Below are 16,959 nucleotides of genomic sequence, written 5' to 3' on the forward strand. Positions count from 1 at the left end.
ATTAATGTTAAATGTTAGTAAGTCTGCAATTCTTACATCTTTTTCCAAACAACTGGCTTGATTTCAGTGTTTGGAAAACAACAGTGCCCACAGGTCTCCTCTCCCAAGTACCACTATAACCAACTTGAGCATGCCCAAGACTCTGATTCATTGGCTTCACAACAAGTAAGGCATTTTTCTCTGTTTTTGCTGTTTAAGTCAGCCCCTCGTATATACAAACTAACAGAGAGAGTCTGTGCTGTGACAATACCAGCAAAAAACCCCCAAGACACTTCAGCTTGTTTTGAGATGAGGCCATCACCAGCTGCCAGCCAGCAAAAGCGAAATGAAAATCTGACATTAACTGCAGCTGGAAATTTTAATATTTTTATTATGCCAGTCTGCTGCAGTTCAAGGCTTGTCAGTGTTTCCATTAGCAACACAGATTTTATGCATTTATGACTTGGCAGTAGAAGGTCAATACAGACTGTCTCTTGGCGTAAAACACACTCAACTGGGAAGTAACCACCCACTCTTTCTGTTGCAAACTACAGAACTAGTCATAACGGTTTGAAGTTTTCATAATCTCCACTAAATGCATGTTTCACAACACTTACAAAATTTGCCAAAATCACTACAGGCTGATACGCAAAAATGCATGTAAACCTAACTTAATAGCAAAAAAGATTGGGGTGATCTTAAGGGGCTACTGTTTTAATTGCACTTGTCACAGTTTAACAATTCTAGGAAATGTATGTATTTATATATAAAAATCTCAAAATCATTTAGGTACAGCAACATGTGAAACAAGAATTATTCTTCTTCATACCCGGACAAAAATCTAACACAACTAAATTCATCTATAGCCTCATAGCACCCATTAAAATAAACAAATAAGAAGGTGGTCCTGACCTACTTTTTAAGCAAGCAGCCTTCCCACCATCAGCCACTTCCCCACACATTGCTACAGCAGGATCCTCCCCACTTCCCTCGCCAGAAGCAAAGAGCACTAAAATCAGCAGGGCACTGGAGACAGAGAAAGCAGGTCAGATTGTCTAAAAGGACATGAGGATTAGATAGTTATAAATATGAAGTCCATTCCTGAATTATGGGGCACAGAGAAGTTAATTATCCAGCAAACCTAAATCCTTTAGCTGTCCATTTCCTCCTATATATGTCATTATATCAAGAAAAATCATCTTCAGACTTTTTTACATTATTTCCACTGCAATGTGCATTTCTGTTATTGGCTGAGTACATTTTAAAGCAAGATATCAAGCAACAGAAAATGGTCTCAATCTCTAAAGAGGCTGAGATGAAGAATACACAACAGTAAATGTCTGAGCCTCCACATGCAATTATCTCAACTCATTTCCTCCCCTTTTCTCACCTCTTTTCTTCCCCATCAGAATAGCAATAAAGAATCCATGGATTGGCAAATTAAGTTTATGATTCATATTTTACTGGGCAGAAAATAAAGAAGCCAGAATTGAATCTGTCGCTTATTTTAGGGGAGAAGGAAGAATTGTAAGCTTGTGATAAATCATCTCTTCCTCTCACAGCCTGCAAAACACCATCAAGGAAAAACAACACATACATTTGTGTGTGACTGTATACAAACACATACAAAAATCTGTACAGCTGCATACAGATGAAATTACCAGCCATAATTTGTTCTAGTGCAATGAAACACTGTGGTTCCTGGAACACAAAAGTCTTCAAATAGGTAATTATTTAAGCACCCATTACCTCTCACAATTACAGTCTTAGTTACAGCAACAGAAAGGCAGGCACAAGGCAGCTTTAACAGCTCCAGGCTCTTAAATTGAAGATATCCCACGTCCTTTCATTTTGCCACTGTCTCCTCCTTGACTAGAAAACATGTTTTCTCATCCTCAATGCAGGCGCCCAAAGGCAAAATATTTAATAACAGCAAAGAAAGAAAGATTAATAATTTGCAGCTATTCCGATCTGTCCCATTCCTTTGCCATACCTGCCATGAACTAAAGTGACAGATGAAGACAATTTATGAACTGAAATAGCTGCAAAGAGCTCTTTCCCTGGAGCATTCAGGAGGTTGGAGCAGGTTCCACCTCCCGAAAGAAGAGCTCAGCTGGGAGAGGTCACAAACTGACCCCAACTCCCCAGAGGATTAAACATTATTCTCGAAAATAGAAATACATCATTTTAAAGATGAAAGTAGTTACCATCTGAAGAATGGACAAACTTGATAACCTTTGTTTTGCAAGACAAATTACCTCCTGGGAAGTTTAACATGTGTCACAGGTTTTTTTTTTGGTTTTTTTTTTTTTTTTTTTGCCTAATTTATGGCCAAAATAGGGACTGTTTAACAGTAAATCACTGGGTTTATATAAAGTGCTGACCCACAATCAGGCTGAAACAACGGTGTGGCAGCGTCACTTCTCATCTTTGCCTCTTCCAAAACTGAAATTGTTTCATGTTCTGACTTCTGTACACCTCAGTCAAAGGCATTTCTGTTCAAGACTAAGGTTAGAAAAAGGTTTCCAGCTGACACGAATCCCCAGCGATTTGCACAGGAGCTATAGACACATTATGCTATGGGAGTGGCTGCTGCTGTAGCTTCTCAACACAGCACACCACTCACTCAAAGGCCATTATCAGCCAAGCATAGTTTTGGAAATTCCCCTAAATGTTTCCTGTAAGAGTTTTATGCAGAGCAATCCATTTACATCTGAAGTTTTCACATGCTTTTGCATGAGACTACAGCAAGCAAGGACACAAAGTCCTGGTAGATGAGGTTCTTCACCATCAAGCGATGCCAGAAGGCATCTGTGGACTCTCTGTGCACAGCATGGTTTCATAAATGGAGAAATATTTTCATATAGCTGAATTATTAATATTTGTACCTGCTGCAGATTCAAATCATAATTTCTAATTTTTCCCCCAAGAATAAAATAAAATTAGCTATAGAAGTGACTCAAGCCAGGCTCACACTTCTCCAGTTTGCAGACAAAACCCCAACATTTCCTTCTATTAAATCACACCCACATCATATAACTCAGCATGAAGTTTAACACATTTAAAAATATTGATAAATGGTTATAATCTATGATAAATATAGATCATATAATCATACTGCCTCCCTGTTAGGAAGAAAGGCACCATCCATCAGGCAAGGTATCACTTCTACCTCAGAACACAGAACACATGGAATAAGCAGGATCTCTGTGAAGTGTAAAAAAAAAAAAAAAAAAAAAATCACTGAGTCACTTCAGACTTACAGACTAAAACTTGAGCCATTGAATAAATGTAATATTTGAAGGTTTAGAACAGACAAACAACTGGACTTATTACTAAATAAGGAAAATTCACCTCTACAGAGGGAATGTAGAAGGAGGCTTGGAATTTCAGATCGTGATACATATTATATCTATATTATTATTATATCTGCATATATATTTTTACACATATATATATAAAAAATATTTTTTATTGTGGAGAACTGAATACCTATAAGCTTGTGCCAAGCAGATTCTGACTTGAGATCTCGATATTTGCAAAATACAAGAGATCTAAAAACTTGTAATGCCTTCGCATTCTAAAAACCTTTGGCCAATGTTAAAAAGACTCTTTCCATCTGCTTTCAACACCACCAAAGCCCAGATGCAGAACAGCACAGCAGTCAGATCACCAGGTCTACCAACAGTGTAGCAAAGAATCCTAAATTAACAGGATTAACTAAAGGAAACACAGGTGTTTACATCCATGTATCCCAACCATTTAATTAAGAAAAAAGTCTTAAAATACTTCTAAAAATAATACCTAAATAATATTTTATGGTGCTGCCACATACACAGCCAGATGAAAACATCTTAAAATGTTAATTGCATTTCTTTTCTCTTATACCTGCTCATACATATGAAAATTTAATTAAATTTCTCGTAATTGTTTTATAGACTAACAGTTAATGTCCTGTTGAGCACCAACCACAAAATAGTGCTTTAGATCAATGAAACTGAGAATTGCACGTGGAAGGGGGCAATCCATAGATCCAGCTCCTGCAGCACGTGGTGTTTTATCAAACTTCCCCAACAAGGGAAGGCAGGAAGACACAGTTTTTTCCCTCCTCCCAGTTAAGTGCCTCTGTTGCTGGTCCAGAGAAATGTGTGATCCATTAACCACTAGAGGTCCACTTTGATGTTTAACTCAGAACATCCCTTGTTCCTTCTCACCATCATCCTGCCTTCCTGCATCCACTGCTGTACTCTGCTTTCTTTTTCCCTGCCTCCCTTCTCCAGGGCACCCATCTCTTTCCATTCCCTGTAAAGCCTCCAGCACTTCACTCATGGCCACCTCCGCACAAAGCTTCAAGCAAGCTAAAACCCTGCCACATCTATGTCCCATCACAACTCCTGCCTAAGACACAAAATTAAATGCTTAAGAAATTTGCCAGATAAGGTCTAAAAATATAAATCTCAAAATCTCCGTGGAGACTAAGGCAGGTTTAAAGATTAACTTTTATCAAAGATTCACATATTAAGTAACATTTTTAAGTGAAAATGCATCTTGCTTTCTGCTCCTGTTTTGTAAGCAGCTAGATAAAAGGGCAACTGTCCATCATCATCAGTTTCTATCAGTTTGAAAGCTTATTACATCAAATCCTAAACTAATTAACTCATATGTATACACAAATAATATTTTTAGGAAGTGAGAACTACAAGAGCTTGTTAAGCCTAGAAAACATTTGCCACATCTAACTTTGAGATCAGCTCATAATGTTAGATAGAACCCAGTGTCCAAGGAAGGAAAACATATATTCAAAAATAAATTTAATACTGAAAACACTACAGTAAAGGACAGCTAACTTCTCCTACCCAAAAGAAATTAAAAAAAAAAAAAAAATTTACAAGTGATGCAAACGTTATGACAGGCCAGATAAGCTAGCCTCACACAAGTTTAAGTTACAAGTTCACAAGTAGATTACTTCACTCAACCTCATAAAAAAAGCAAAAGAACAGATTTAATATTAATTGTGTCAGGTGTATACACGTTGGCTTATCAGACATGTAGCAAAGTACTAAAAATACAGTGCTGGAATGGACACCCAGAGCCTCCCAGGACATAAGAAACATTGCATATTACAGTACCTGTGTAATACCAAAAAGGTCAGTTATTCCATACGCTCATTTCAGAGTACATATTTATGGCTGTATTTTAGACTTCCGTATACAGCGAAGGTCTAAACTTAAAAGTAAGTTTTCTGCACATGCCCAGTCAATTACTGGTGACCAAGACACGGGTGACACTTCGTGGCATTTACTCAACCGTGGTTGCAGATGCCATATGATGGAACACACCCTGTTTGCAGGCTCCCCGCCAGAGCATGGTTACCTCCAAGAGGAAGTTAGAAAATTACACACAAGTCACATGTAAAAACTAAATAAGGAAGGTCAGAAAAGCAGACTTTTATGTGGTTAAAGGAAAAATTCCTTGTATATACCTGCTGCCTCTTCCAGGCTACCTTGTGCAACAAACCATTACACCCGAACAGAGCAGCACTACGAGTATCCAGGAGTGTGCAGTTACCACGGAGTAACATCACAAGCCCAATATGCCACGTAGAAAAGCAAGAGGCACGTATACAATCAAGAAATTTGGATAACTCAAATCAGAGCGAATAATTAGCATATTATTCTCTGTGAATTCCTGTGAAGCACGATTCACACAAGTCATTAATCACATTTTATCCTACTGTCCTTTGGAAGAGTACCTCAAGTTCCCTTCCATACCAGTACTGCCACTGAATAAAAGTTTAGAAGCTACTTCCGTTTCTCCCATGCTCTTGATAACACAGTATTTTAAAATACAGAATATATATCTGAAAATGCTAAATATAAAAAGAAGCACCAGTGTTTTCTTCATTCTGTCTTCACATTCAGCCACAGAAGACTTCACGATGCTACAGATGTTTACAGTGAAACAATTTTCAAATGCAAACTGAAGCCTTGACAGGTGATTTTTTTTTTTTTTAAAGCACAGGTGTTCGTGTATAACAGGGAAAAGTCCACATCATTTCACCACTTTTTTTGCACTTAAACAGTTAACTTTTGAGAAAAGTATCTGTGACATTTCAGAGTTAATAGTCTATCAAGATAAATAATTCATATAGCCACATAAATTTTTCATGCCATATCTTTCTAATCAATATATCTGTACTGCCTAGGAATATGCAATAATTCACACATCCTCAACCAACACTGATGAAGCAATAAAATCACAGTGTGGACATAGTGACAATACGAATACAACCTGGCACACAGGTGCCCACAAGCAGCTGTGCTGGCATAGCTGTGTCAGCAACAGCAGCTCAATGGTGCAAAGTCTCAGATCATCTGCAAACTCAAACCTACCTCAAGACTATGCTTTTCCCCTCTTTGTGCCAGACACAGTCAGTTTACAGAGGGAACTCACAAGGTTAGGGCCTGACTGGTATAAACCCAAGCAGTCAATACAGTGATTCACAGGAACAAGAACGTTCCATTATGAGCAATGAATGCAGCAAAAACTCATATATGACTTATATATGCCTACATATCACTGCCATTGGCTGTATCTGCCAATATTTTCAGCAGTTTTTTTGTTGTTGTTTTGGTTTTTGGGTTTGGTTTTTTTTTTTAATATTATTTTTAGAAGCCATGGTTCCCCCATCATAAGCAAGGCTCACTCCCAAGCCACTCATCCTGACATTCCGGTTGGAAGAAACCCATTTCCTTGTTTACTCAGACCAAAATAGGTGGCTAGTAGAGACCCGTGTCTCACCCCACAAGCACAGGAATCATTATCACCAGCCTCGCAAATCCCAGACACGTGCCAATGGATGGGATTAGTGGGAGCAGCTCAGGCAAACCCACGTGGCACCCCCTGGTAACACACAGTCCAGAGGCACTATTTTCTCCAAAAAGCCAGAAAACTCAGCAGGAACAATGTATGGCACCATCATTATTGGCAACAGATCTTGAAGCACCAGCCTGAACGCTCAGCTTCACTCCTTGCCATGAGACAAAGGGCCACCTTACACCCAGCTTTTCTCTTATATACTCAGCACTGAAACCAAAACTACATAATATGGTTTTAAATCTTGCACACTATCTTTGTTTCTGAAAAACAAGAACTGCCATCTTAGAAGGAAACATCACCTTCTTATCGGCAGGGCTGTCTACCTCTCCCTGGGCAGCTAATGACACCTCCGAGCTCCTCAGTCTCACCTCCCTACACAACCCACCGTGACGATAATTTCCTCAAAACACCAGTAAGGCAGAGGAAAAAATCTGTATAAACTGAAATATCATTTGACTGATAGGATTGAAAAATTACTGCACATCTAATTTTCTCCAAGCCTTACTTGGATGCAAAGAATTCGGACAGAACACCTTGCAGAGGAGCAAGCTCCAAAATTCTGGAAATAGATATGTGTTTTATTTCATTCCATAAAGACATCCCAATTACTTCAAACTAAATACACGTGGCTTATCCTATATACATTGTTTAAAAGCTTACAGTTATTAATCTGTTGGGGCTTTTTAAATAATGTTACTATTTTAATTGTACATTGTACCTAGGTTAGAATTAAGAATGACCCATAAGAGCGACAGCCTCGCCCACAATCACTCCCAACTCCATGATTAATGTTTCAAATTCTGGGCGAGGTCAATTTTTTGTTTTTGAAAGGAATTACAGAAGACTATGCTTGAAGATTTCAGCCAAAACTTCTCTCACCTGTTCACAGCACACTGAGCTTAGCAGCATCCCATCAGTGAGAAGACAGGGAGGAGGCAGCAAAGACAAAGCCTTAAGAAGGTAGATCAGCTGTGCTAGTACTCCGAAGTTTTGGTCTAGGGTGGCTTTTAAGGGAAGGAAAAGGGCTTGGGTTTTGTTTACATAGACAAACACACAGACACATAGACCAGGAAGTTGAACAAGAAAATAACTCCTAACAACAAATCATTCTTTTTAAAAGAAATTCTTCACGCAAGCATCACAGCTGTCTGCCATTCCTAAGCGTCTCTATGTACTACACAGGGTAAATAAGCTAAACCAAACTCAAGTAATTTTATTACACAAACAACTCTAAGGCCAATAATTTATACTCTATATTAAATAAAATCTAAAAATTATATTGCAATCACAACTTTTAGATTTGTGCTTCTGTTCTCATTCATTACCCTGAAATGCAAAGTCTGTTTACAGTATTTGATGTTAAGAACATATGGAAAATTAAGCAAGCTTACCACTTCCAAGGACATATTTGCTCGAACACACCCAGTGCTGCAGCTTTTTTTTTTTCAGGGGGAGGAAGGAAAAAAATGTCACAGCGAGCAAAGTTCATGTGTTAACCTGAAAAGGATCCAGGCTCTGCACAGCAGTGGCTGCACACACCTGTGCAGGCACAAAGTTTTCTCTCTGAAGCAGCAGTCTTGCAGATGTATCCTCTGCCAAGCGGGCAGCTGAAATGGTGCATATCCCAAACACACTCGTAGCAGTGTCCAACTTGCTCCCCAGAATGTCACCGAAGCCTACCAGCAAACTCTTCTACCTTAGCTGATGAAAGCTACTAATTAATCTATCCGCTGCTCCTCCCTCATTTGAGTTACTGCCTTGAGCATATGATCGAACTGGTTTTACTACTGTGAAAAGCCATATTACTCACAATACAGCTAGTTACAAAACTAAGATAGCAATAACCAAAATAACACAAGTGATTTAAGTTCTTAAAAACCTTCTCGGCTATGTACGGACAAAAGACTTCATCCTTCTGCTCATTTTTGAACAACAGATCATCACTTCCAGCTCATCAACACAATAGTTGGCTGGAGAGTGAATAGAGCTACTAAAAATAACCAACCAAACAACAAAATACAAATAAACCAACCCCAACCCCAAACCAGAAAGCCTTCCACATCCCACACACCTTAACATCTCCAAAAACCTCACACATTCAACCTAACAGTGTTACTGCACTGCTCTAACCCATATTGGAGATTAATGTCTGTGTGCACATTTCACGCTGTGACGAATTTTACAAAGGAAAAGCCACTCTCAAAGAAAACAATAAAAGTCTGCTAGGTTTCCACTACTAATTCCTTTCAGGAATTTATGAAGTTGTTTATTTTAAATTGCCCATACAGGAAGAAGGAAAAAAATGGCAATAACAATGTCAGGAAAAAGAACTCAAATTCAAATATTTCAACCCCACTAAAACTGTATAGGTACACAGTTCAAATAGGAATTTCAAATCAGGTTTTGTTAATAAAATTGGAAATCTGTGCACTCCAAAATCCAATCCTGCAATAAAGACAGAAAATGTTTTGAAAGGCCTATTACTGAAAAGTGAATTCAAGGAAATTCACTACACAGTGATGGCAAGCTTCACCACCACCCCTGAGCTCTGGTTTCAGGACTGCTTTGGACATCCACCCTCTGACTTCCCTCCCAATCTTCACAATACCTCCTGCTGCATCCATCCAACGCAGTGACACTGTCACACTAGTATCCGAGGATGTTTGGAGGCTTGATTCCCCTCAACTGAGTCTACCTGTTCTCTTTCTTTCAATGAAAAACAATGCAAGTGCAAGTCAGCACCAAGAACTGAACCTTTCAGGACAATCTCAGACTGCTGGTTAACCTGTCAAGTGACGAGCTTGCAGAAAATGCCCAGGTCTCAGCTGGCACTAGGAACCAGGCACCACCAAGCTCTGATCCTTCTTTAAGATCTCACCATCAATGGTTTGGGTAGATGCCAAAAAAAAAAAAAAAAAAAAACAACCAAAAAGTTACCAGCAGATGTTATAAGGTACCAAGCATCAGCAGCCCAACAGCATCCACAGGAAACTTCCATACGTTACCTTCTGCGTATGAGTATTTCAAAGTCATACAGTGCTCAGCTCACCTATTTGTCTGTACAACAAATTAACCCATTTGAAAACACATCAGTTTCCTTTGCAGCACCTGATTGCTACTACTACATGAAACATAAACCCACTACCACTATATTAAACTATTCTGCAATATTTAGAAGACTTGAGGAAAAAAAGGATGACATCATCAAAAAGCTATTTCCTGCATGACTTCAGCACTTAGTCATTCTTCCAAACAGAAAAGATGCGTTTGTCAAAGCATGTAAAAGTCAGAGTATGAGGAGTGGTGTAAAATGTCAGTAAAACCTATGTATTAGCAGAGCCCAGAAGAAGGGAACAGAAGGGGACTGATCTGCTTCAGCAGTGATGCTACAGTCTGAATCTGGGGCATCCAACATATCCTGGCAGTATGCAGCCATAATCCTCCTGTCAACATTTCGGTTGTCCTTCAAACCAGCAAGAAGCAGCCTCATACTGCCTGGTAGCAAAGGACAGTCTGCAGCTGCCACCAAGGCAACAAACTCTGTTCCTGCCCTCAGACAGGATGAAGAGACAAACTAACAAAATGAACAAAAATCAAACTAGCTGGAATTAGCGTCTCCTATCCAATTCCCTCGCAGTTGTCTGACGAAAATCAAAGGCTTATTTTAACAAACTCATTTATCTTATCTAAAAAAAAAAAAATCTAACATTTGAAAAAGAAAACATGTCCATCTTCACCCAGTTTAATCTGTCATATATTTATTACGTTTTAAAATAATTTTTAGGTGAAGAGGCTAGGCAAATCTAGTGTAACACATGGACTTTCTGTTTCAAATGCTAATCTTTATCAGATCAGCATAGATTACAATTTACCAACCAGATTCTGCATGGAAAGGTTATACCATGATCTGAGTTCAGTTTTTAATCAAACCAGCACATACATCATAAGAAAAAAAAAAAATATCCATATAATGAGTTCAGGCTAGATCCCCATCTAATGCACGAAATTACATTTGTAACAGGAGAGTAAGATGAGCTATAGTTTAAGAAGAAACTATAATCAAATTGACCATGAAGGAAACGATTACTTTCACTTCCCTAACAATTAATGCTTTCCCATCATCTCAGTCTTCCAGCCTATGTATACCATCTTAAAAGTTCCCAAAATGAGTCTCTGACCTGCACTCAACTCCAGCACCAAAAAGGCAAGTTATCCCCTGTCGGCATGAAACCAAAGAGATAATTTTCTTCTACATGACTTCCTTTCCACTTCTCCAAATCCCTATCCCTTCTAAAAAACTGAGTGCCCCCTGTAATTCAGGATATATGACCATGCCATGCACATACTGAATAGCTGTATAGTTAAAAATACCTTAAGCTGAAATGTATAAAGATTTTTCAAGATGGAAATAATTTAAAATGAAGTTTATAAAAGCCACAGCTGCAGAAGGGCAAGAAAACACCCAATAAGTTTAGCATTTAAGATAGAAACAAGCCATATCCTACCCCTCTTTGCTGTTCAGTACAAAGACGGCATTGATGACAAGAACCAGAGAAGAGCCATGTCTGATAATTAGCACTCAAGTGCCATATAGGAAGAAAGCAAGTACATCATCAACACAGTAATCATCACAACATCACTTACAGTAAAATTACTGTTTATACAGGACTAAAAACCACAAATGGATTTTGAACTAAACTACTAACAACTTAAAATTATTAGACAAGTGAAAGGCATTTGTACAAAACATTTCCTTGTAAAAGACCCTTTGAGAACAACTGCATTATTCCCATCAATTTTAAAAGGTAGATACTTAAACCCTCCCACAGTAAATCAAAAATGAGTAGTTTTGCTTTTTCAGTAAGACAAACAAAAAAGTTGTCAAATTTAATGTAAGCAAGTACAAAGAAGTATTTATAGCTGGACAAATTTCCTCTTAGGTTTAACAATATGAAAATATCACAGTAAGATATATTATGTAACTGTGTTTTGCAAAGAACTAATTTCACTTCAAAAGTGATAAAAATATCTAAATTATCTTTGATTATACTTTAGGGAAGTTACACTAAAGAATCCTTGGAAGTTACTGAAAAGGTTAGAAAGCATAAAGAAGCAAAGCATAACATCTCCGTAATGCTTACTTTAGTTGAGAAAGTAGCTGAAGCTCAGCAGACTGAATTTCAAAAGCGGAGTAGCACACTTAACTGCTTTGTGGACTTCTTCATTTAAGTAACTAATAAATAGGTGCATACTCGATGTAACACTTAAAAAAATTGTAGAGAAAACAGGAAAAATGTGGAAGGTGCAAACAAGAACTTCAATTAGAACTAGGACACAAACACAGAATAAATATGAAAGTTTAAATAAAAGGTTAAAGAAGCAATATCTCACAGAAGACAACTACCACAAGCCAGTTTCGCAGCACCGAGTGAGATAAGAGAACCCAGAGAAGAGGATCACATTTAGAAAGATAATGTCTAATCCAAAAAGACAACACTGCTGCAGCCCAGTGGAGCACCTACCTCACACCCCTCCTCTTTCAGATATTTGCTGTTGACAGACAGGGAGCCTGGTCAGAAAACTAAACAAGCTGAAAGCCAACCTGATTTCACAGTTACCTTTTAGCTGGACACATGCCTTGCCCTGTCCCTCCCTGCATGGTCACGAAAAAGGCAGTGCCAGCAGCAGGGAGTCTAGGGTAGGGCAGAACTGTTCCTTCAAACCAAGTAGCTTAAACCAGGATGAAGCACCCACACAGCTACAGCCTGAGGATGTAGTTTTTCATTATAGCTGAGATGACTGAGCTGTGACCCCACTTTCCCAACTCTCTCATGTCTGTCATGTCATCTGTAGGGGTAGGTTTGGGGTTTTTTTGTGGTTTTGATTTTTTTTTTTAATCAGTTCATCTCACTAAACCAAGTAACCATGGCTACAAACAACTGTTAGTGCACTGCAGCAGTAGGAAGGAGACAGAACATACAATGCAAGGGTACAGACCAAAAGAAATTATAAAGTGAATAAGAACAGACAACAGAACTTATTTCAAACAAGAAAGGTCTTCAAAAGCATACTAAAAAAAGTTTTAATTATCTAATAGGTCTTCCAGTTAAGAAACCAATCTTATTACAAATACAACTAATATGTATTCTAATAATTTCAATAACAACTAGCCTTCTGTACAATCACGGTAAAACCAAGTCAATGCAGAAAACTCACCTTCACAAAATTGTCAGGGAACATGCCCCTTCTGCCATTTAGCTCCCCTTCTAACCATCCGTCTTCTTCCAGTTTTTTCACATTCCTGATGATTTCCCCAACTCTGATTGTTAACTCATCATCATGCACTGCATCATAGTCATATTCCACAATATAGTCCACTAAAAAAAAAACAAAAACAAACAACAAACAAAAAAAACCACACCGTGAATGCAACTCGGACATGGAAATGCAACTTGAAAGCCATGCATATACAAAAAGGCAGAACTAATGACAAACACTAAGAACAAGCTTCCCTTACTGCAACACTCATTTGTGAATTGTAAGATTCCCAACCATTTTAGAGAGGGAAAAATAACTGGACAGTCACCTGTTAAAATAAATTTAGGAAGATGACACCAGGTCATATTTCAGTGGTGGTGGGTAGGTTTTTGTGCATGTGTGGTGGAGTGGTGGAAGGGATTGCTGGCATTTTGCCCCCTTCCCACCTCCTCCACCGCACCCTCCCCACATTTACCAATTACGAATCACTGCCCACAGGGCAAGCGTTTGTTACTCAGTGTGTATTTGGGGCCAAGGAGGGAGAAGGCTTCAAACTGTACGTGTGGTACCTACATGCAATGCTTTGTTAATTCTCATACTTGCATCTGCTATTATATCTGCAAAAAAATTAATTGCTGTGCACACAATATTTTTGCATGCTTGATCCAACAAATAATACAGCCAGAAGGTGTAGGAGTAACAGGATCATACAACTTAATTGCACAAACATGTAAGAGGCACCCTACTTCAGATTCATCTCATTTTGCAAGAAGAATAAGCAAACAAGCTTTAATTTTGATATAATTAAGTTTATCCAGAGGAGCATAGCAATGTATTTACATACTTGTCCATCTGTTGCACAAGATCCATGAGAGTTGCTTACTGACAGCTTAAGGCTTGTTTGGCAATAAAGGCTCATTTGTTCATCAAGAAATTCTGTTTATGCCAGAAATTTTCACAAACCTACAACAATCAAATAATCTTCCCTCTGAGTCAAATCCAGTCAGGATACCCAGGCACTACCAAATGTAAGGCTGTTCTGAAACCTCCTTCTCCTCTACAGATCACAACAAACTCACACAAATATGAGAGCACAACAGGGTTAAAAGACAGAAATCCCGAATGGCTCTGAGTTTTTTCTGAGGTTTCACTTAATTCTACGAGTGCATAATAATAACCAACAATTAATTCACAAATTAAGGAATCAAATGGGAAAAAGTATTCTTTCCTGGTATTGAACTTACAGCTCCATTAAATCAATGTACAATTCTGATCTGTGAACAGTTTTGGTCAAAAGTGCTGCTGCACACGTTGCAACATAGTCTTTATCCCTCTGCTGCCTATAGATAAAATTAGAAAACCCTTGGTAAAAAGCAGAGCTATGTGATAGTGCCATGAATACAAGAGACACTAGAATTAATGTCTGGCAAACTATTTTCTGAATACATCTATTAACAAAGGAACTAGTTGAATATAAGCATGAAGACTTAGTTTTGCTTTTTGTTGTTTAAGAAAGAAAATTTGTTTTCTTCATTACAAGCAAAGCTCATCACCAGTTATCTGCTCATAATATACACTCTGGAACTCCTAACATTTTTTCTACTGTATACATTTTTGTCAAATGTATTCTCTAAGCTTGATTCAAAGCATCGTATTTCCCCATCACTGCCTGCAGCAAGCATAGTATTTTTGTCTTGTTCCTGCACTGAACCGTCTTTTGTGTAGCTGACGTGAAATATTGCCCAACAGATAGGAAATTCTGGCACCCACAGATCACAAAGACAACCACCATTCATCATCTAGAGTCTGGAAATAAAAGCGTCATCTTCCAACCAACTCAACCCAAGCACTTGAAAAACTACAAATGCATAAAAATGTAAGAAATTTCCACGTTACATATTTCTTTCATGATAAATTCTGGTTTTAAGCACATTAGCAGGTATTATATCTCAATACACACACTATAGTACAGTTTTTGAAGTTAAACGTGGAAAATGGATCAGAGCAGAGTGTCAGTCATGGTAAATGCTTACAGCATTGCAGACTATGACTCAAACTGCCAAACACCTGCTCATTTTTCCACAGAAGTAGTAGGTAATCATATCCACACTATGTCAACAGAAGCTAATAATTTTGAAAGCTTCTTTATTTCCTTGGGAGAACATTCTATATTTGTGCTTGAAATGCACAACATGTTCATTTTGGTCACATTTCCAGCTGTAAAACATGGACTCAGCCATGCCAACGACCAAAGCAGGATCTCAAGAACCTCCCAGTCATCATCCATGCATTTCTGTGTTCCAAAACCAAACAGCAGTAAATGAACATCAGCTTTTTATGTCTGAAATTTAGGTGCTGAATTTCCTCTTGTATTTATCAGTGATACTCAGTACCACTCTTGCTCTTGAATATTTATATAAAACAGATCTAAACTGTAAAGTGGAAGGGGTCATGGGGAACGTCAAGGTAGTTTCATTCTAGGACTTTTCTTCATGTGATGAGACAGAAACAGCAACACTTACCAGTTTTGCTTTTCAGTATGAGCAAGTAGCACTAGATGAACCATCCAGGTAATTTGGACTGCAGTGTGATGGGCAAGAAATCATTCTACTACAAAAGCAGTCCAGAATAAGTAAGCCACTGAAAGGTCTTCAAATACAACATTTACTCAAGCAAAAACAGTGTCCAGTGGTGACAGAAAGTGTTTTTAAGGAATCACAACTCTTCATAATAACAAGTATTAGGCATCATGTCAGTCCACAGATTATACTCCCTAATGCTTGAAGTAGTTATGAATTCTTCTGAATTATACTTCTTAATGCTTCAAGTTCTCATTTAAAAGCTTTACTCAAGAACAGATGTGGTACTAAAATCAGACAGCAAGAAGTCAGACTGCAGTAATACAAGCTGGTCAAAACTCTCAAAGAACAGAAAGTCTTAACTGGTAGAAGTAGAAGGTACAGCATAACATGTCTGCAACACAAACTACCAAAACCACCTCTTAGCTCCCCTCTACTTTTTGCATGGCTTTCTCAATTTCAAATCCAACTCAGATCAACTATCTGTAGCTTAAAAGTTCATAATGACCAAGTCTTGGATGAAAAATAGTCTTCTCAGGCTTGAATGTGAACACTGTGAGGTGAACCATGCTTTTCTTGCACATCCAGCAGGACCAAAGCTCACCAGAGAACAAGACAACATTCTCCTGAGTTATCACAGGCAGCATGGGCCATCACAAACCACCTCCTACACTGTTTATAAAGAAGATCTCTTTATCCTAGATCTCTAACAATTAAGTGGCAATCTTGTTTTGGCAAGAATTCAAATATAAACATAAGACATCACCTGGCACATGCTTCCAACCAAGGAAAGAGGAAAGAAAACAAAAAAATGACAAGCCAAAACAGTCAGGTTGGTTAGGGTATTATAGAAAATAAATTATAACAGACTGTAAAAACTGACAGAACAGATTTAGAAACACAGGACTATGTTCAGTGCTCTGGTAGCAGTTGAGGAGCTGGAAGCTCTGCTCAATGAAGCATCAGAGGCACCAAGGTGGTGATAGTGGGAATCAGCAAAGATGTGTGAAGAGGAAGTCATGCCTGAGCAACCTGATGGCCTTCCACGATGAAATTACTACTTCACTGGATGATGGGAAAGCAGCAGACACTATCTCCCATAACATCCTCATACACAAACTGATGGAGTACAGGCCAGATGATCATAAAGTGAAATGAACTGAAAACTGTCCAAAATGCATGACTCAAAGGGTCATGATCAATGGTACATGGTCCAGATGGAGGCGAGTCACCAGTGGCATGCCCCAGGAGTCAATGCTGAGTT

General features: G+C 38.4%; 1 protein-coding gene across 3 annotated transcripts in view; it reads right to left on the reverse strand.

Moving 5' to 3' along the window:
* Positions 1 to 16,959, reverse strand: part of LOC104359009 (CD2 associated protein) — an 87,470-nt gene that overhangs the window by 50,050 nt on the left and 20,461 nt on the right. For 2 of the 3 annotated variants that reach the window (XM_042803547.1, XM_042803546.1), the window contains exon 2: positions 13,075 to 13,235. In XM_042803547.1, coding sequence (XP_042659481.1) covers positions 13,075 to 13,235 — 161 coding nt within the window. Of the gene's footprint in view, positions 1 to 8,249; positions 8,534 to 13,074; positions 13,236 to 16,959 lie in introns of those variants that run through there. The other variant, XM_033005036.2, reaches the window with a different exon arrangement.

This window comes from Tyto alba, unplaced genomic scaffold (assembly GCF_018691265.1).
Source record: "Tyto alba isolate M040663 unplaced genomic scaffold, T.alba_DEE_v4.0 Super-Scaffold_40, whole genome shotgun sequence".
Taxonomy (NCBI): Eukaryota; Metazoa; Chordata; class Aves; order Strigiformes; family Tytonidae; genus Tyto; species Tyto alba.